This window comes from Quercus lobata, chromosome 8, assembly GCF_001633185.2.
Source record: "Quercus lobata isolate SW786 chromosome 8, ValleyOak3.0 Primary Assembly, whole genome shotgun sequence".
NCBI lineage: Eukaryota > Viridiplantae > Streptophyta > Magnoliopsida > Fagales > Fagaceae > Quercus > Quercus lobata.
Window position 1 is genome coordinate 21,814,377 of NC_044911.1, and position 21,248 is coordinate 21,835,624.

At 30.2% G+C, this 21,248-nt stretch overlaps 1 protein-coding gene across 4 annotated transcripts; it reads right to left on the bottom strand.

Annotated features, from left to right (window-relative positions):
- Nucleotides 1-5,740: 5,740 nt before the first annotated feature.
- On the bottom strand, nucleotides 5,741-14,882 carry LOC115957677. Of its 4 annotated transcripts, none has more exons than XM_031075983.1 (10): nucleotides 13,784-14,882; nucleotides 13,080-13,364; nucleotides 12,692-12,905; nucleotides 12,425-12,534; nucleotides 12,139-12,338; nucleotides 7,594-7,697; nucleotides 6,964-7,154; nucleotides 6,672-6,871; nucleotides 6,023-6,057; nucleotides 5,741-5,959 (listed from the first exon to the last, which is right to left on the bottom strand). In XM_031075983.1, exons 1-10 carry the CDS (start codon nucleotides 14,043-14,045, stop codon nucleotides 5,776-5,778), a joined length of 1,785 nt encoding a protein of 594 aa, XP_030931843.1. In that variant the 5' UTR covers nucleotides 14,046-14,882; the 3' UTR covers nucleotides 5,741-5,775. The 4 variants fall into 4 exon arrangements, with proteins under 4 accessions (XP_030931843.1, XP_030931844.1, XP_030931842.1 ...); XM_031075984.1 differs by having other exon boundaries at nucleotides 5,741-6,057; nucleotides 13,784-13,967; nucleotides 14,630-14,881; XM_031075982.1 differs by having other exon boundaries at nucleotides 5,741-6,057; nucleotides 13,784-14,454; nucleotides 14,630-14,881.
- Nucleotides 14,883-21,248: the final 6,366 nt, after the last annotated feature.

Sequence of the window (21,248 nt, forward strand, 5' to 3'; positions counted from 1 at the left end):
CGTTAGAGGAAGAGATGGATAATAACTTTAATGTGAGTCAAAAAGGTAAAGGGTTATCTTTAGGATTAAATTTATACTTATCTTTAATTTTTTTTTTTTGGGTTTAATACTAATCTTTAATTGACCTTTGTTATTCTTCTCCTTCTGGCTACTAAACATTAAAATATCCCCCAATAAATTTTGAATGCTTATCCGAATTTCACTCTTGCTAATTTATTTATGGGAGAAGCTATAATAAGGATATTACATATAGATCTATCTCAATTGTTCAAACAATTTTGAGTAATGCCACTATTACAACATTTTTACAAAATATTGATGCAGTCAATTTCTTATTGGTTTTCATCTAAACTTACCATCAATATCACTTTTTCATTTATTAATAATCGCTCACCACATTAGCAGTTTGTGATTATTCAACAATTTTATAAATTATGATGCTAGAAAGTTTTTAATTTTGGATTAAATCAGTGAAATAAAATTATCTATATTTATATCTTTACTTTAAGTTTTAGTCAGTCTTGTATCATGTAAGAAATTCTTAGAGATTAAATGCTTTTAATTACAACAAAAATTAACTGTTATACATATCATGATATAGTCAACAAAATTTGCTTAATAGACTCCATTTAATTATGAATTTTCTTCTTAATGCTTCTCATGTTTAGTTTAATTGCATATTGGAAGGCGTCAAAGAAGACTAAAAAAAATCAATGCCATCATGTGTTGAATTTATCCCTTAATTTTTTAAGTTCCACACCAAATTCAGAGTTGCTTTTCATTTCTTCCAAAGGACTTTTTTTTCCTTTTTTCAATTTCAATATTGCCCTTTTATTCTGTGCTGATCTTAGCTTGATATTCTTTGATCTAATGTTGATGGGTGCAAAGCAATAATGGGATATTTTATATCAAACAAAGTAGCTGTACTGTTTTGCTCTGTGCAGCAAACCAATGACAAAGTATCTTATTATATCCTATAGATTAAGATCTCCAAAGAGGCCGACATCATTGTGTAGTCTCCCATACAGCTGTTTAGGGATAGGGATTGGGATTCTTCTTTTAATAATAATAATAATTTTAAAAAGCCAAAAAAAATAAATAAATAAAAAATGTTGAGCTACAAAGGGAGTAATTTTCACAGTATGACTATGATCTGTAAAGAGGGTCAAAGAAGTTACCTAATTATATATAATGAAGAGAGCAAATAAGGCTTTCTACCTTCAATACTGGGGAAATGGCTAAGCTTGCCTTTGCTTGAGTTTATAAGTTCTTTTCTAAAATCTTAACTCAATAACTGAAAACCTTATAGATGAATGAGCACTCCTCTCCTATAAATCAATGTTTTACATAATAAAGAGAAATATTATGTCTGCAATATTTTTACAACAAAATTTAGGAGAAAAATTGTTATTAGTTGGTGGATAAAAAAATAATTTCAATGGTAGACCAGATTAGAACAAACAATAATTTGCCACCTAAAATTTTACTAAAACACTAACTTTTTTCTTATATATATATATATATATAGAAAAATGCTAACTACTCACTTATTTACCACATGAAATTTCCACTTTTTTCTCATGGAATTTACTAACTTATTGTTTAATTGATTTATCAAAAATTAGATTTTAATATCAAAATGTTCCAACAACTATCACGTCACATACAATTATTTGTATCTAAAAATATAAAATTATCCTGTAAAATTTAGTCAATAGAAGTCCGATGCTAGCATTTTTAGTTTTTTATTCTATTGAGGTTGTAACCAAGTCATTCCACAATGAATCCACATGATGATTTACGTGACCTTAAAAATAAAACAGATTATTTTCTTCGATTGAATCTCTAATGGGAATTTCGTGATACGTAATTAGAAAGAATTTCATTTTTTCACTTTAGATTTATCAACATATAAGACTGCCGACCAAAAAAAAAAGTCTATAAAACAAAAAAAACAAAAAAAAAAAAAAAAAAAAAAAAAAAAAGGAATTGATAATCCATCCCCTGGTCTGGGCTTGTTAGAAATTAGTCTGCAAACTTTAAATGAAATCGTAGGAGTTGTATTTAAAGGCTCATTTTTTTAGTTCATTTTAATCCAAATTTAAGAAAGTTAAAATACAGTAATTGAACAAAGTTTGTGTAACTACTATTAATTTGGATAAAATCTTAACAGTTACATTTTAATATAAATTTTAAGCAACCATCAAATGTAACAATTGAAAATTTTTGTACTAGCGATGAGGTCCCCACCCCAATAAAAAGGGCCCTTAACCTTAAGTCAAACCAAAAATCTTTAGAACTTTTTTTTTCCAATTTCAATGATAACTTGTTTCTCAACCAAAAAAAAATAAAATAAAATCAATGATAACTTCAATAATAGGCATAACTATTCTTTAACATGTGCAATACTCTAGAAAGTTTGACAAAAAAATATTCATATATGATACATAATTTATTAATGTCAATAAATAAATAAATAAATAAGCAAATTAACATGGGCATTAATGCTCTAGAAAGTTTGATAAATCTTAACATAATTTATTAATTTCAATAAGTAAATAAAAAAAATCAAATTAAAGAAGTAGAAAAGAACATATCTTATTTAATTAGATTGAGTTGAGAGAATATCAAACTTAATTTAACCATAATACATTAAATGTTTGGCTGCTTTATCTAAAAGAACAAGAAGTTTTAATTAGATTAAACTAATATACTTTAGCATTATTTGCAACTCTAAAAATAAATAAATAAATAAAAACAGGCTAAAAAAACTATTGTTCCTTAAAATTTGGAGTTCTTTTCATTTTGATCCTTTAAGTTTCAAAATTTTTATTTTAGTCATTCATGTTTGATTACGGTTTCATATTGAAAGAAAAAGTTCATACAAAATAGAATCAAATATAAAGGGTCAAAAAAAAAATTCAAGTATAAAGGGCCAAAATAAAGACAATTTCAAATTTTAAGGGCCAAAAGTATACTTTAATCTAATAAAAAAAAAACATAGTAGAAGGATAATTTTGGGAAAATGTGAGTTTTAAAAAATTTATGTGACAATGTTAAAAAAAGTCAACAAAAAGTTAAATGACTTTCAATTTATATGATATAGATATAGATATAAATTAGGCTAAAATGCAAACTATTCCCCTAAAGTTTAGGAATTTGAATTTTACACCCTGAAATTTTAAATTTTGAATTTTGCTCTAGGAAGTTCTATTTTATTTGCATTAACAGTCCCTTCATCCATATTTCATATTAAGTATCTCATAAGTTTGCCAATCATATTTAGTTTGTCCAATAAAATGATGTCACATGTCATAATTTGTTGTTATTAGACTGTACTTAAATAGTATTTTACTTCTTGGTATTTGATTGCACCTAAACAATTCATTCATTTGTTTTTGTTTTTTTTTTTTAAACTAAGTACTTTTTTTTTTATTAGTTTGATTTGTAAATTATGAGAAAAGTATTACAATATTTGAGATTAAAAAAAAATGCAAATATTTCAAAAACTAATTCTAGTGATGTAGCGTCAACATCTAATGCCAATATCCCAATTCTTTATAATTCTTAAACAAAATTTCATAAAACACTTTGATTATGAAAGATGATTTTCTAAAAAACTCTTTAATTTTTGAAAGGGGGATTACTACTAAATTTAATACATAATCAATCATAGATATTTTTAGAATTTAAAAGAACATTGAGTTCCATTTTAATAGATGGTTTAGTTGGAATATAGTAAGAAAAATTATTTTGTGTCGTTTCTTCTATTGATATTTTGCTAATATCCGATAGATTAGACACTACTTTGGATTCGCATGAAATTTCTTTTATTCATGTCCCCCTAAATTCAAATTCTAGTTCTTTCCTGACTCTTGAAAAGGACTAGCCAAGGAAAGAAAAGGAAGTAAACTAAGGAGGGCGAATGGATCAAAGGCTTCACACTCAATTTTGGATTTACATGCCGGAGTCTAGGCTTAGATTGGAGTTCAACTTCTTTAGAATTTAATTTTGAGAATGGTGGTTTTAGAAACGGACTCATTATTAGCTGTACAATATTGCCTAAGAATAAATTTGTTTCATTTCCCCCATAACTATTTTACTTGTTTATTATATTTATAGGCACTTGTTAGAGAGACCATGGAAAGTCTCAATGAAAAAATTGTACGTGCATAGATCTAGAATTATAGAAATTGTTGATTTTTGTTTTGAGAAATTGTAATTGGTTATTTTTCTTTTTAATTTTTTATGTACAAAATTATCTGATTTCAAATAAACTAATATTTTTGTTTGTGTGTAAGTATGATTATATTATCTTCTACCTTCTACTTGATATTTTTGTTTTATGTACTCAAACTATTATATAAAAATACATAATATTTTAATGATAAATCATTACTTAATTAAAATAAAGAATAAAGTACACTTTTGGCCCTCTAAAATTTGGATTGATTTCATTTTGGCCATTCATGTTAGATTTCATTTTTATATTGGTCCTAATGTTTTTTTTTAGTAATTTGATCATGAAATTTCTTCATTCTACAACATTTTATAATTAGTATTTCATGAAAGAATTAAACATGAAGGACACTTGATAGTCACATTAATGGAAATAGACGGTATGGTGAATATGAAAATAGAATCAAACATGAATAGTCGAAATGTAATTCCCAAACTTTAAAGGCCAACAATGTACTTTGGTAAAAAAAAAAAGGGGAAAAAAGTATTCTCTAAGTAACATAACCAAATGCAATTTCATTCTAACAAAATTATTTTTTAAAATGAATTTTGGCAGTATACTAAACTTTATTTCATAGCAAAATGTATTTTGTCAAAATCCATTTTACTAGAAATCATTCAAAAAACTAAACAAGAAAACGACTTGTTTGAGTAAACTAGTCAACGTTCAATCAATATCAATCAACAAACACTAATGCTTGATTGAAGGGAGAGAAGGAGATACGTTAATGCTAGGAGTGTTCTTTCTCAAATGAAATTTATTTGAGTCTTTTATTTTTTAGATAAGCAGTGGGGAAGGAGGAGCTAGAGTGCAAACCACAAACACAAGACATTACAAAGAATGTCATTACCACTGAACTATCACTTTTTTTTAAATGACATAAGAGAACTACACTCATATTAGTTGCACAAAGCATACGGTATAACGATCTCACTGCTAATCAAACTCCTATGGCTAATTGAACCCACCCACCAAAACCAATTACCAAGTAACCCAGGAGCTTCTCACACCTAATTGGCTAAGCAATTTATCCTCATGCCACTAAACTATCACCTGAACCCCATTTGTGAGTCTATTGAGTATGAAACATTTTGGAAAATATTTTCCGCTCTTTGAAAGCAAAAAACATATTTCACTCTATTGATTTTTTGTCTATCGAAATAAATGTGGAGTAAGTCTCACATTTTCCGGCTGGTATAGCACCAAAGAACTACCGATAACATGAAAATGAAAAGTTAAGTCTATTGTCCGGGGAGAACAACACATTGTTTAAGGCTACTGAAAATGGCAGAGCAGCTTGACAATTATTGGTAGTAAAGGTATTTACAACAAAAATGGATATTTATCAACATTTTCTAAAACGGCCACTGTTGTCCTCAACCATCCTGCAAGAATCTAACCACAATTTCCTAACCCGTGATGTATAATTTGAATGAAAGAAAGAAAAATCAAAAGATGAAAATTTCTTTAGCGCCCCACTGCCCCCAACACCCCCCCCCCCTCTTCTCTCTCTTCTCTCTATTAAAAAAAAAGAACTAAAATGAATTGTTATCTCTACTACCAGCAATAACTTTACGATGACGCTTCTGACCAGATCTCCTCTCTCCTTTTCGCCTAATGCTCTTCTTCACTGGAGACCTTACAATTGGAGACCTTACAACTGGAATAGAACGAGGCAAAGGTGGTGGATGACGGATAACTGGACCAACTGGACGAGGCCTGGGAGGCAAAGGATGGCGGATAACTGGACCAACTGGACGATGCCTGGGGGGGGGACGAGGCCTGGGGGGGGGCTTTGTTACACCTTTGTGGTAATCCTGTATGTCAAAATTTTCACACTGAGCATATACAAAAGAGAATCTAAATATTTTTTCTCCAGGTAAAAAAGGGGGGGGTGGGGATGTGGATCTATTTTTTATCTACATGTTTTTAACCAGTTTCAAATGCAGACACTAGAATGCAACTAGGAACATTCAACTTTCCAACATTTTCTGGGGAAGAGACATTCCTCCTGTGGCAGCATTATGGAAAATGGACGTTAAAGATTTAAATGCTATGAACACCAAAAGAATGAAAAATTAAATAAGCATCCTAACAATAACTACCCTGCACCTTAACTACCCAGTGAAAGGAAACTGGGGAAGAAAGCAGAGAAAACTACAATTCCTCTAGCAGGGAAAAAAACATAAAAATATGTATGTGCATCTGCCTGTGTCTGTGTCTGACCCAATGGCATGTTCTCATGCAAATTACACCACTTTAAGAAAAGTGGTACCAATCAATGTGTTAACAGTATGTCCTACTCTTTATCTTGAGTACAAACTTAGATCAAATAGCTTTCTATTGAGAAATAAATGCAAATTTCACTTAAGCCTAAATGCTCTTAAAAAAAAAAATTCCTGCATTCATATGGCAATAAGTAAATGCTAACCTGTATCACAAAGTTACGTCTTTCACAATCCTCGAACATATTGATGCTCCAACTAACTTTTGACATTATTTTGTCTCTAACAGTGGAAAAGCTTAACTGATCCCTAGGAGTAAAACGATCAACTTCATTGAACCATAGACAGGTAAAAAGATTTGTGATGGGAATGTGCTCCTTTACAATGACGCAACCTTCAGGAACATCTGCAAAAACATGTACAATTGCAAGAATAAAATATGTACATGTATAAATATCTTCAAAGTTATTCATGCAAACATGAATGCATGAAACCTACCACTAGTAATCGGAAGCTTAGACTCATTATATGCTGTTAAATTCTCCTCCCTTCTATAAAAATCGATCTGGTAGTCAATGGAGGCATTGTCGAATTTCCCAGCATTTTTATTTGCTTCAGCCTCTACAAACACATCATAGCGTTTATAGTGTCTTGAGATGGCGATATTAGCATTTTCACGCCACAAGAACCTGGCAATATATTAAAAAATATTAAATGATTTCCTATGAGCTCAGATAATCATGTCCCTTCCTCCATTCATGAACATCAATGCCATTAGATTCTTCAAAAAATAAAGCAGGTGATCAAGAGGAAATCTACAATTACATTACTTTGCATCGGTGAACAATATTGACAATATCTACAATTATCTATCTGAAATTAAGAAATAATAAATTTCTTTAATATCAAAATTAATAAAATTTTGAGAGAAATAAAGCTAGTGAATAGGTAAATATCCAATTACACTACTTGGGTCAAAGATCATTCTTGGAAACATATCAAATATGGTGAAACTCTCTGATGCCTGTTTTACCCTATAAATGTCTTAGCCATTAAGAAATCACCTACATAGAGGTTTCCACATACCAAGAGCATAAAAGGTAAACACAAACAGACGACGGGATGTACCTCTCAAGAATTTGATATGGATCCACAACAAGCTGGAGCTTTCCATCAATCCATATAGAGTACCGCACATTGGGGAAGATCCTATGCAATAGAAGCTTTGGAACCTGTCACAAGTACATACAGGATCAACATCTAATACACCTAAGGACTCAAAAGGTTTCTAATTTCTTCATCACAATTTTTCCCCATAATAGATTGCAGGGGTACCCAATATAAAAAATGAAATGCAGATTTTTTTTTTTTTTTTTTGGTTGATAAGTAACAAAAAAGTTTATTAATAAAAACAAACTAAGTACACCAGGGGTGCACTCAGGGAGAATTACAAACAGCTCTCAAACTACAATGCTCAACCAAATCTAAAAGAGAAGAACAAGGACAAGGATGAAAAGCACACTTCAATCTAAGCAGATAATCTAATGAAATGCAATGCAAATAATCTAAGCGTGTATTCCATCACAGAAAAAGGAAGTTTAGAGGTAGAGCCCCTCATTTGCTCTCCACACCACCCCAAGGAAAAAAAGGGAGATTGAAGAAAAATATATGCAACCTTACCTGTGGGCTCACAGGATTCTTCGGTTATTTACTTTGCACTTTTTCCCCCTTTGAGCCAGCATTGACCCCATGGCATATTTTGTAAAGTTCGATTTTGTTATTAGTAAAACCTACAACTAATTTCACCTTTTTGCTTCTTTTCATGGATTTATAGTAGTAAAACAGGAATTTTTTATTAATATTTAATGGAAGAGAGCAAAAGATTTTACCTTCCTGAATATTTAATAGAAGCTTGGAAGTGAAACTGGGGAAGTGAATAATTTGAATTTAATTGAAATAGGTAAATTTAAGAGCTTGAGAAAACTGAAACCATTGTTTCTCACTTTTGAGAGAATTTGATGGGAAGTAAGGTTGGGGCTGACTTAACTAAATTCAAATAAAAAATTACTTTGTTTTGTCAAACGTTAAACATATTAAATCCTTACTTTTGGGAAATAAAATAAAATAAAAAAAGGTATTAACGACACAACAAGAGTTGGACCACCTTCAGGTGGAGAGTCATATCAAACAATATGGTTGGCATGCATGTGTATATACATGCCTAAAATCATGCACAAACACACAACCAAAATCCTTCTATGGTGAAGTGTAAAAAAAAGTAAAAAATAAAACAAACAAACAATTTTTTTAAACGTTATTATACAACAAGTAGGATGATGATGATGATGATGATGAGAGACTGAAAAAGAAGAACTGTTGGTTTTTAACTGACCATGTCATCCCCCAAGATTTGCTACAATATAAAGGCCACCACAATATAACCCTTGCATATTGAAGTTTAATTGAACTAAAAACAGGTAAAAGCCCTAGTACACAAGAATACAAGTTCAAAAATTACAAAAATCAAGGAACTCCAAAAAAAAAGAACAATTAACATACAGAATAGTCCTAAGTCAATCAAACAACGATCCAAGAAACAGAGTTTCACTTGAAGCAATGAGGCTTCAATTCCTTCAAACATCCTAGAATTGCGCTTCCCCTAAATACAATACATCAAACATAATGGAATAGCATTCAACAAATCAGAGCTTTGATGACTCTTGAAGTCACCTCTCCAACAAGCTAAGAGATCTTATTGGCATGACCAAAGAGACAAAAAATAAGGAAAAGACCATAAACAGAAGTTCCCTAGATATGACACTACACATGCTGCCACTAAAAAAGGCCCAAATTGCCATGATGGTGTCCTACTATGCAGATTGTAGTTGATCCTCTGCTTTTACGAAGCAGTTTTTTTTTTTTTTTTTTAAAGAGAATTTTACGAAGCAGTTGCCACTGTCATTGTACAAATTTTCACTTGACAAAGCGATACTTAAGATCAATGTTTAAAGTTCTATTATAACAGAGAGCTACTGAATAAGGATCATAGAACCCATGAACCCCCAGTTTCTTAAACAAATTTTGCACAAAAAGGTCATATAGCTTCTTTTTTTTTTTTTTCCAAATAGATAATTTACACATGCATCCAATGAGTTTGAACCAGAAAGCTCACATATACTTCAGATCCTTATCTGAGAATTTTCATTGCCAAGGAATGATAACACCAAGCTCTTTTAATTGAATATTCAATCACAAAAGGACCACAATTAAAGTACACACTCCATAGCCCAAATTAGCTTCAGCACTTAATCCAAAAGCATCAATCTTATTTTGTCAAGATGCCAAATTTCATGTAGATCTATTGGCTAGGAGATCCTGCCAAGTGGGTTTTAAATGCAATGTGTAGGCCCAAGGTGGGGCCAGGGGAAGAAAGGACAACACTAGACAAGGGAAAAAAGAATTTAACTGCTGTGCTGACAAAAAAAAATTTACATAAGCTTTCCATTCAAAATACTACCACAAGTCCTAAGTATAGTTTGAAAGCATTATAGTTGCTGTAAACTCAACTTCCCAGAACTTCCTCATTCCTCAGATATCATGATAAACCAAAAGTCCACTTTTAAAATAATATTCCTCAAATAGTAGTACTGGTAGTAGTAGTAGTAGTAGTAAATGACTATCTATGAATATTTTTGTTTAGATGACTTAAGTCGTCTAAATAAGACAAGACTTTTAATAAATTATAATTTTTAAAATACACATGGATGCTCATTTGAGTTGCCACAAAGTGAGTTGAAGGAACTTCACGCCAATTGATCTGAAGGAAAATACTGTCATTCAGGTTAAACAACTTGATGACAAGGTTATGCCATCATCAACCATCAACTTAAAATGTAAACATGACGAGGCCCTAGCATTTGCTATCTGAACCTCTAGACTTAAGAAAAGTTAAACCCTCTTAGTATAAATTTTCCCTATGTGCCTTTGAAGATAATTCATAGAAGTAACTGTTCTACATTTGTACGATCTTAATATCTTATCATTCCTAAATAGAACTCTTAACCTCACCAATGACGAATCCAACCTGATCTATATTCAACTTCTCAATTCACCAGCAAATCTTGGCATATACATTTCCCACCATTCTTTTACCTAAGCAGTTATACTTTATATTTATTGCTTTCATCTGATAAAAGTTTTCATTTTGCTTGTCTAGTAGATACTGTTCTCTCACACTTCATACAAAAATCTTTACACTATATGAACGTCATCATTCGTCAACCAAGTCCATATAGAAAATGGCCCATTTTTCTACAAGTTCTCCAAGAAATTCTTTTTCCTTAGCCTTTGAACTCAAATATATATATATATATATATATATACATAAACAGCTCCAAGTAACATTGATTTTTTTCTATAGAACCATTATAGAAATGGTTTCAGTGCTCACAACTCAACTTCCAAGTTTTTCCACTGAAACTCCCTTGGCCTTGCCAAGATCAGATTATGGGCCTAATGTCTTCTCGACTTCCTTCCACTATATATTGTACATAGAATAATATCTGACCACATAAATTCCTAGCTACTTCAATTTTAATCCGTTAGCAAATTCAAATTTCCGGCACTTCTTCAGCAAATAATTTCAAGGACTTTTTTTTTGGTATAGATCTTGATTAGGTATTTGAAGGCCCCAATAATACAAATTATCAACTAATGTACTGTTAAAAGCATAATTAGTATGGCAAAAGCAAATTAAATTATGAAAAAATTTACTAGAAGTAATAGATGAAATTTAGAGCAAATTGTTACGTTATACATATATCATCTTCACATTCACCAAGATAAATTTATTTTATGAAGTATCCAATCAAAAACTTGTCATGGAGAGAGAGAGAGAGAATGAGAAGAATAATATGATGATTTCCATTCTGAAATTAAAAAAAAAAAAAATTATGACTATGCTTTCTTTTTCCCTACAATTTTCATGACTATGCTTTGTAATAACTATGCTTTGTAATAACCATTTCAAGACATCACCATCTGATGCTTGAAAGAACTCATCAAAGACATTTGCCTCTATGCATTTTTGTATCTGATAGAGATTGGAAAATACCAATACTAATACAAAATAAAGAATCACTTTGGTCAGTATCAATATATTCAGATTTATGCATAAAGGCAAAACAAAGATATAATGATTACTAAATTAGCATATGCTTGCGCATTGGTATAACAGGTTAGGAAGATGTATAACAAAAGTTAACCAGAAAATAAACATGTAAACATGCATTTTCTACTTTACCCTTGAATATAAAAGAATTAATTCATATGCAATCTTTTTCTTTTATATATGTATCATGTCATGCAATCTCCCTCTCTCCAAATGTGGTTAGAACATAATATCCTCCATACACAAAAAAAGGAAAATGAAAGGATAATCTAAAACTTAATTGAACGCTCAAAGTTACCAATTTCAAAAGGGGGGGTGGGGGGAGGAAACATGATTGATATGAGCTAAAATTTGATATAGGATCAAAAACAAGAAGCAAATCTACTGGTTTAAAAAAAAAAAAAAAAAAAAACAAAAAAAAAAAAAACAAAAACAAACAAACAAACAAACAACAACAACAACAACAACAACAACAACAACAACAACAACAACAACATACTGACCTTTCCATTACGTCTTGGATCACTGTATGGAATATTACGAACAACAATGATTCTCCAAAATCCAAACTTCTTACTGCTGTCCAAGTCACTAGAATTCTTCATAACAGCTTCTGTCTTTTCATCAATAAACATATAAAAAGGAATATTTTTCCTTGCTGCTTCACTAATGTTCCTGGGCTGTTGGATATTGTCATAGTTTCCTAGCAAAGGTGCAATCATGAGGACAAGCAAATTATATGTATAAAATTAAGAAAGTCTTTATAGAATGTCTTATGCTCAGTAGTACCAAAAATGGCTGATGCAACAATAACCTCATGGAACTGCTCCAGCTCCATAAGATCAGCTTCATCAATATCAAATCCACTCTGGTCACCAGGTTTGCTTCCTTTTACAAATCTGATTAAAACAATATGCACCAGCAGAAAAGGAAGAAAATCAGATGCATTTAGCTGAAAGAATAAAAACAAAAACATTAATATTCTTTACAAGCTATTGTGGACAATGAAGATCATACATAACCAAATGCAACAATAAGAACCAAACTTAAACCTACCCACAGTGCACTGTCATTGACTCTTTTATATCAAAAGATTCATTCCTCTGCTTCATAGAAGGATATCCACCAAAGTCAGAGCCTCCATGAGTCTCAGTTTTAATAGGATTTTCATCATGAACATATGTCAAATTCCGAAGCACTGGTGATTTTGATGGAGAGCTCGGCATGCTAGCTATAGCGTCCTTAACAGGAAGGTAACATACTTCACATGCTGAAAAGAAAATGAGAAAGAACACAATCAACAACACTTTACCAGAACAAATTAGATGGGGACAGTAGTTAATATATTCATGTTAAGATATTAAAGACTTATTTAATATTAGAAAGTGTGTGGTTACAAAAAAGTATGTTGCTCAAAATATTTAGAAGAAACCCTCAAACTTACGGCGTGGTCCGATCTTTTTACTACTAGGAGGCGGGGGAGGAGGACGTGTAAAATTTTCACATTGATGGCCCAATCGAGGGGTAGACCTTATAACATCTCTAAGTGTTGCAATAGTAGCAGGAGGAGGAATTGACAGGGATCTGCTTTGATCATTTCCTCCCGAAGAGTTCTGTCCAGAAGAATTTTTATCCCCAAGGCTATTTTCTACTTCCAGTGGATTTGAAAATACAGGAAAATCTGACCGATAAGGCGTCATGCTTCCGATATGTAAAGAGATGTTTGATTCTGGAGCATCATCATTCAAAAAGTAAACCATAAGGACACAGGATTTCAACCTCAAACAATTCAGAAGAAGAACAGCTAAAAAGAAAAACAAAGGAAATAAGTAGCACAATGAAAAACCTAAATAGAAAGTTAACTGGATCATGAAACTCATAGCAATGGCAAGTGTGCCTCAAAATAACCTAGATTCAGCTTCACAATAAAAAGTGTAAAGAGGTCAACTCTATTGAGTCATCTCTTGATTGAAATTGTAAAATAATAATAATAATAATAATAAAAAGGACTATTTTGAACTCAACAAACCATGGTAAACAATAACTAATAGGCTCCCAATCATAAATAGCAGTGACAATAATTCCAATTCTACATCATAACAACTCACAATCAAGGGGGAAAAAAAAGGAATGGGGATAGAAGCAGACCTTTATTAACCGTAAAGGAACCAAATACAAAAACCAAAAGAGCAAGGACAACCAAGAGGAGCATTGCAACCCTCCTTCGACCAACATATCGACAAATTAAGGGAAGAAGCCTTTCCTTCTCCCTTGAACTAGAAAGAAGCATCTTTGAAGGCTTTCGCACAAGTACTGGTGATGCCTGAGTAGCCTGCAAGAAACCATTCTGAAACTGTTGTTGCAGAGAACCATAACTCGAAGTACGTAAACCCAATGACCCTCCAGTCATTGTACCTTCACATCCACAAGTTTTGGTCTCATCTCCTTTCTATTTTATAAACCCCTCTCATTCACAAATCCTGAAATTGTCTTCCAAAGTTAACTACCAAAATGCTAAGACCAAGTCCAACTTCAGTACCAATCCCACCACCAAATAGTCTACCAAATCACTGAACAAATCTCCAAATGTATGACCTCACATTCACAAACCCACAATTCTTTGCATTCAAAAACACCAATTCCCGAACTTTAATCCTAATGCACAAAGTTACTACAATATGAATCCTAAAAAATCTGACCCACTTCACAGTTTCCACTAAACTTTCAAATATTACAATCTCAAACACCAATGTGATCCAATTCTAAAGAATAAAATATTTACAAGAATAAAAAAATTCCAACTTGGATCAAATTGGAACCTGCAAATCCCATATAAGAATCAGAATCCAAAACTTCTTTCGAAATTCAAATCTATCTCCAAAATCCAAATCCTAACAGATCAATGCCTACCCAAAAACTTTTTTTCCTTAAAAAAAAAAAACCAAGAACCCAATAATGAGAAACAGAGATTCAGAGAAAAAAGAAAAGACTTACCTCTATGCCAATGCGCCTCAAATTCCAAAACCCAAATCAAAATCCTAAACTTTAAGTGTTTATATGAACTGGGTTTTTCTATTGTGATCGAACTCAAGAGTTTCTGTTCCGAAAAATTCTTAGAGAAACTCTTTGTTACGTCGGATTGGCTTTCGCGGTTCTCTCTCTATGCCCCCTCTCTCTCACAATGTGAAAAGTTTTTATAATATCTTATCTCTTTTTTCAAAAACAAAATAAACTTTGAATTTTGATTTTTGAAAACTTTAAGAAACGTAAAATCATAGAACTCTGAATAGAAAAACAATTCGGCTGTCTGTACTGATATGCAATTTAATATTGGTATTTTTTAACAAAAAGTTAGAAATAAAAAACTGATATTTAATCAATAAAAGTTTTTTAATTAAAGATTTCGTAATTACTACTAATTAGTTTTTTTTTTTTTTTTTGGTAACAATTACTTACTAAAAATTTGAAACTAATTCTTTTTTTATTTTGAAGAATCAAATTGTTTGTAAAAAAAAAAAAAAAGTTTAACAGGTTGGCTAAGAGTCATGATAGCACGTCACAATTGTATGATATCATTTTTTATTTTTTTTGAGAAACCAATTGTATGATATCATTTGATATTTTTTTAAATGAACTTTATTTCATGTCGTATAGAAACTATATGGTAATTGGTAATTGGTTTGTTTTAAGTTTTTTATTTTATTTATTTTTAGTTTATTGATTAATAAGAAGACTAATTTGGGACAACATCAAAGCAAGCAACCGATAAGTCTATAATATAATGATATGATGATAAGTTGTTGTAGCTAGATGGCAAGAAGGAAAGTGTTCAATTTATACTTTATGAGGAATTGTGTTACTATAAATAAAAAGGGGAAAGGTTTTTTTTTTTTTTTTTCTCAAAATTCAAAACAATTTTTTTTTTTTTTTGAGAAAGAAATTCAAAACAAGAATTGTTGCTTCATAATTCGTGAAAGTTTGGTTGCTTTTGTATGTTGGAATTTTTTTTTAGAAAGATGTTGGAAAAGCTTAGGGCTGTTTGATAGGAGAATTTTTGTTTTTGTTTTCAAAATAGTATGAAAACATTTTTTTTTAATTGAAATTAAAACTAGTTTTTAGATAATAATTTTTACTTTATATGTGCTTAACTCCCACCTTTAAGAATAATTTTCAAAATACTGTTTGGGAAACCATTTCTATTTTTGATATTTAAAAAAAAATTACAAAAAATAATGTGTAGAATCTATAGATTACTTTTTTATATATATAATGATAAGGGATGAGAGTTTATGTATTTTTTTTTTTTTATAACAATGATAAGTTTCAAATTTGAAGTGTAAGATTTTTTTTTTTTATATAAAAATAAGCTCCTTAGTTTAAAAGATAAAAGAATTTGGACAAATCTGTGAGATTCACTATTTTCAATTTATTTACAATTATGTCATTAAAAACATTTTCTGCATCTTGAAAACATTCTTTTAGCTGTTTTCAAAATCTTGTACTGAACCAGAAAAATATGATACAATTTTCTGAAAATTTTATGTAGAGAATATCAGCCAAACAATAAATTTAAATGTGGGACCCACTATTTTATGAATTGTAAAACAAAAAATTATATTTAAATACTCTTACCAACATGGCCTTAATAGGAGTAATAATTCCCATAAAATGTAAAAATTCTAATTCCCATTTGTTAGATAAGAAATGTCAATTCTCACATAATATCATATATATTTGTAAGAATTTCCAAAATGAAATTTATATTCAAACTTTCACTTCTTATTTTCTCCCCTTATTATTAACTATATAGAGGTGATTTTATATAATTATTATTATCATTTTCTTCCAAAGAAAGATGTTTATCAATGTACAAGAGTAACTTTCTTCCATAATATTTTTAAAAAAAAAATTAAAAAGAGTATCTTTCTCATTTAAAATCATACATAATTTTCAAGTTATATCAATTATTTAGTTCCTAAATGAGTTTGTATAAGTTTTTTAAAAAAGAATTTTTATATTTCTTAAATAGCGTTGTTTGAATTCAGTATAAATTCAAATTTAAAATATATCCGAACAAAAGTGCCAATTCTTGGGAATGTTCTTGTGAATTTAAATTTTCAAACATTTAAAACAATCGGATTTGTAATTATCAACAATTGAACAAGATGAGTAATTGAACACAAGGAATTCTCAAATAGTTGTTATGATACCAAACATAACTTGACCACTTACCACTTTCCAGAAGAACAACAACACCTTACTTTTAAGAAAATATTAAAAGAAAATAAAAAATAAAACCTCACATGTTTTCCTTACTGCCAAGCCCGTTTACTAGAAAAAGTAATTCCACGAATTTTACTAAACAAAATTACAACAATAATTATTGTTTGTTGTTTTTAAATTTCTATACAGCATCCCATGAAAAAGAGAGAGGTTGGAGTGACTTCTAAATATTGATATTGTCAACAATAATTTACTATTTTCACAATCTCTTAGTTGAAAACGTTCAAGAATATGGTGTACACTGGCTGACAATGATAACTTTAGATTACTCTTTTTTTTCTTTATTAACCTTTAGATTATTCATGTACTAATTTACATAATATTGAGAAATGTTTAATTCTTATTCTAAAAGATTCTTAATAATTCAAAAACTTGATGTTTTTATAATTCATATTAACGATAAAGGCAAAAGATATTATGCAATTGATGAACATAAAATGTATTTAATTTAGCTCTTATTGTTATTGATTAAATTGTCATTATTATTTCTTCTTCTTCTTCTTCTTCTTCTTCTTCTTTTTCCTTGATACTATTATTGATTCAACACACATGGAGATTAGCTTTGGGAATGTGCTTAGATAATACACAACCTTGTGGCCTAGTTTTGTTCCCGAAATTCAGACCACAATTTTTGTGTTGGAGGTTAGTTTTCAGTTTGAGCTCCCAACCTTCTCCTAAAGCAACTGGGTTTGTCAATCCCAGATTTCCAATTGAATGATTCTTTCGCTTTCCTTCTTTCTTTTTATAATGTTTTGAAGATCATGACAAAGGGGAAAAAATGACTGAATATTTTGACGGCTCAACCATAGGAAACAAAATTTTATAGTCATTTTCTATCTTAAAACTACAAAATATTTTACAAATTGTTAATGTGGTGACAGATGAGTAGTTATTAATAAATTAAAAGGTGATGTCAATGGTAAGTCCAAATTATAACCGATAAGAATTTGTGACATCAATAATTTGTAAAATGGTATGTAGTTGTAGCATTACCTAACTTTTATTATCATCAACTTAAGTATCACGCTTAAAGTTTTGTAGTTGAATTGACACTTCTATATATGTATATATAATTTGATAGTTACAACAAGAGAGGGGAACATCCTAAGGTGTCAAATCACCAACCATTACAGTTATAATGCTCTTAGCTTTAATTGTGGGTTTCAATTAGCTCAAATGGTAAAGTCTCTAAAGGGTTGAATAAAAAATCTGAGGTTCAATCTCCGCCTATACAAAAAACCGATTAATATCTGAATGAAGTGTGTTCAAATTTTCAAATCTCTCATTCTTCAACTACTAAATTATTATAAAAACAAAAACACTATTGTTATCGTACGCATGAAAGTGCTCTTAATAAAATAAATAAATTTAAAATAATAATAATAATAATGATAGTGAAAGTGGTGCCCTGAGATGCCATTCAAAATTTTCAAATATGAATTACAATAGCCCTAAGAAATTATGAGTTAATTTTATTTTTTACTGGTAAAAATAAACTTTTGTCCCTACAATTTGGGTTAGATTCTTATTTAGTCATTCAATTTATTAAAAAAAAAAAAGTTCACTTGAGTCTTCAAAGTTTGTAAACATAACAATTTTTTTTTTCTTTTTGAGAGAGTAGACGTATCAAGTTAGTCCTTCAACTTTTCAAATTTCAAGGATCAAGATAGAGCCTGGCCCAAACTTTAGGGACCAATCTCATGTTTTCACATTTTTTTTAATTCATCATTCTCATAATCCTTTTCAACTTTTAGTCCTTGATGGATAATTATTTTGTGGATTAGTTACACAGGGTGGAGGGGGAATTGTCCCTGGCCCAGCCAAATATCCCCTCCCCCATCTTAAATTTTTTTTTTTTTACTCTCTCTTTTTATGGATTTTCTTTGTATGATTCTTTTTTGTTTATCTATATTATCATTAATAGATTATTGTTTATGTAGGTACTGGGAAATTGGAGGCCCAAGCTCACTATAAATAGTGGTGCCTTGTCCCTCAACTCAAGCACACACAATAGAATTTTTTAAGAGAATGGGAAAAAAGTTCAAGCGTAATTCTGGGACTAAATTCTAGTCCAATATGAGGAACTAGAAGCTCTAGAGATAAAAAAATTCAAGTAATAATTAAGGATTTAACTATCTTCAAGAGAATCCGAGAACTTGTTCTTATAGATAGGTGATAGATTCTACACCAAACTTTCACTGTTCATTCTGTAGTTTATTTTTTACACTTAAAGAAAAATCCCCCCCCCCTCTCCCTATAAAGCTTTTTTACCCATATATATCCTCCTTCTTGGCATCCTAACCCTCCACATTTACGCCCTAGAGCTCTTCCCTAGATATTTATCCCATCAAAGTTCTGCTAAAGGTGGTAGAAGGGGTTGCTAGTTATGAAGACACTATTCAGGGGTCACTTCTACATTAGTGCAGCTAAGAAGGTTGTTATAGAGCATTCAATGTGGGGGTGGAAGGTATACCATTTCATAAGCTTCCTCCCACCTCATTGATCCTCTCCTAGAATGCTATTTCTCCCATTTGGGCGCTCATTACTATGCACCTTCCCCATCTTCTTCTCAGGTAGACCAACTTCTCAGGTCAGATGTGCTTTACAAATGAGTGGGTACAGGACATCCCACAGCTTACTCTTCTTCTCGGTCCTTGGACACCCCACAGTTTATTTTATATGTCCAACTTCATTTAAAACAAAAATCTTTCTAATTTGATCAATGTCTGTTAAAGACTCAAAATCTATAAAAGGAAAAACAAATGTTAAAGAAATAAAGAAGATAAGAGTTTTAATACAAAAGTTTTTTTTTTTTTTTTTAACTTTATTATGAGTTCTTCCAAGGATGTAACAAAAAATTATAGCAATTCATAATATTTCCAAGTTAGCATACCACCTTACACATGGGTCATTAAAAAAAACTTAAATTGTAGATTGTAATGAGCTCATGTGTATGTGGTAAGCCTTTTCTTTTTTTTTTCTTTTTTTGAGAAAGATGTGTATGTGGTAAGCTAATTTAAAATAGTTGTGAAATTGTGATAAGTTTTTGTTGTGTTCCTAGCTTTACTGCATTATTGTTGCCCTTTAAAAGTGATAACAAAATATTAAAAAAATACATATTTTAATATAATAACTTTTTTTTCATGTAAATTTATATATAACCAATAAAATAAAAAGATTGATTATATGATAAACTCGAAACTTTAATATTGTTTTCAAGTGAACTTTGAAGTTCCAAGTACATATATATTTAAAATATAGTTTTAAAAATGTTACAATTTGATAATTCTATGAGTTTATATTTATCAAAATATCAGACTTCATATATATAATACTGAGGTTTTTATAACTATTAAAAATTCTAATAACACAATATAGCAAATATGCTGTTTATTTGGATTTTCTTGCATTAATATATCACTTATTATTCACAAAAATTGTTTATATCATTTAGATTGGTTTTAACTCTTAAGAAATCACATGCATGTATATGTGTGTATATCGCTTATAAATTTTTCTCATTTGAAATCAAATCTAAACTCTACTACTGATTACACTAATTTGTGTATAATTTAATTTGATAATATATAGTTTAAAAACATTTTACTCACCGACATCACACTAATTTTCAATCATAAATCGTTAAATTTTACATGTGTAAATCACGCAAAGGTGCCTAAAAAATAAAGTTCATAAAACATAATAATGAGTTCACTGCAAAAGGGACAAAGAAATTCAAACTATTATCTCTATTTTGAGTTAGATTCGTTGTAATATTCACTCAAGGAATTATCAAAATATCTTGAGTTCCATTGAAGTATAGTCGTGTGGTGTGTACAAGGGTGTTTCCCCTTGAAGTCTTACTTGTGGGATGGAGTTACTCTATTTATTCGAACCAAAACAAAGAGCACCTTGAAGTGTTAGTGGCTTGAAAATGTCTATTACTTTGTGGCCTTATATATATGTACCTTTTTTTTTTTTTTTTTTGAGAGAGAGTTTCAACCTATAGCGTCCACTCCTAATGATAACTCTTTATCATCAGACCAAAACACCAATTAATTTTTGTGTAAATGGAAATTGAACCCCAAATATTTTATACAACCATAAAAAATTTTACCAATTAAACTAACTGGAACCCACTCTTATATGTACTTCATTTGCAAGAATAAATAAATCTGTGTTTTCTATTTTTTTTTTTTTAGTTTATTAAAATTACAATATGATTGCATTAATTTTATGAAGAAATGAATACGATTAGTCCTAAAGTGGGTAAAATGTTACTTTTTGATGACTTAAACTCAACTGAAACTAAAAGTGGGTAAAATGTAAT

Bases quoted from the DNA above. Each gene is read 5' to 3' on its own strand.
- LOC115957677 (XM_031075982.1), bottom strand. From the start codon at position 14,045: ATGACTGGAGGGTCATTGGGTTTACGTACTTCGAGTTATGGTTCTCTG. The intron at 13,365-13,783 runs GTCTGCTTCTAT...ATGATGCTCCAG, and splicing joins TTCCTTTACGGTTAATAAAG to AATCAAACATCTCTTTACAT. The intron at 7,698-12,138 runs GTCAGTATGTTG...TACTTGTGACAG, and splicing joins ATCCAAGACGTAATGGAAAG to GTTCCAAAGCTTCTATTGCA.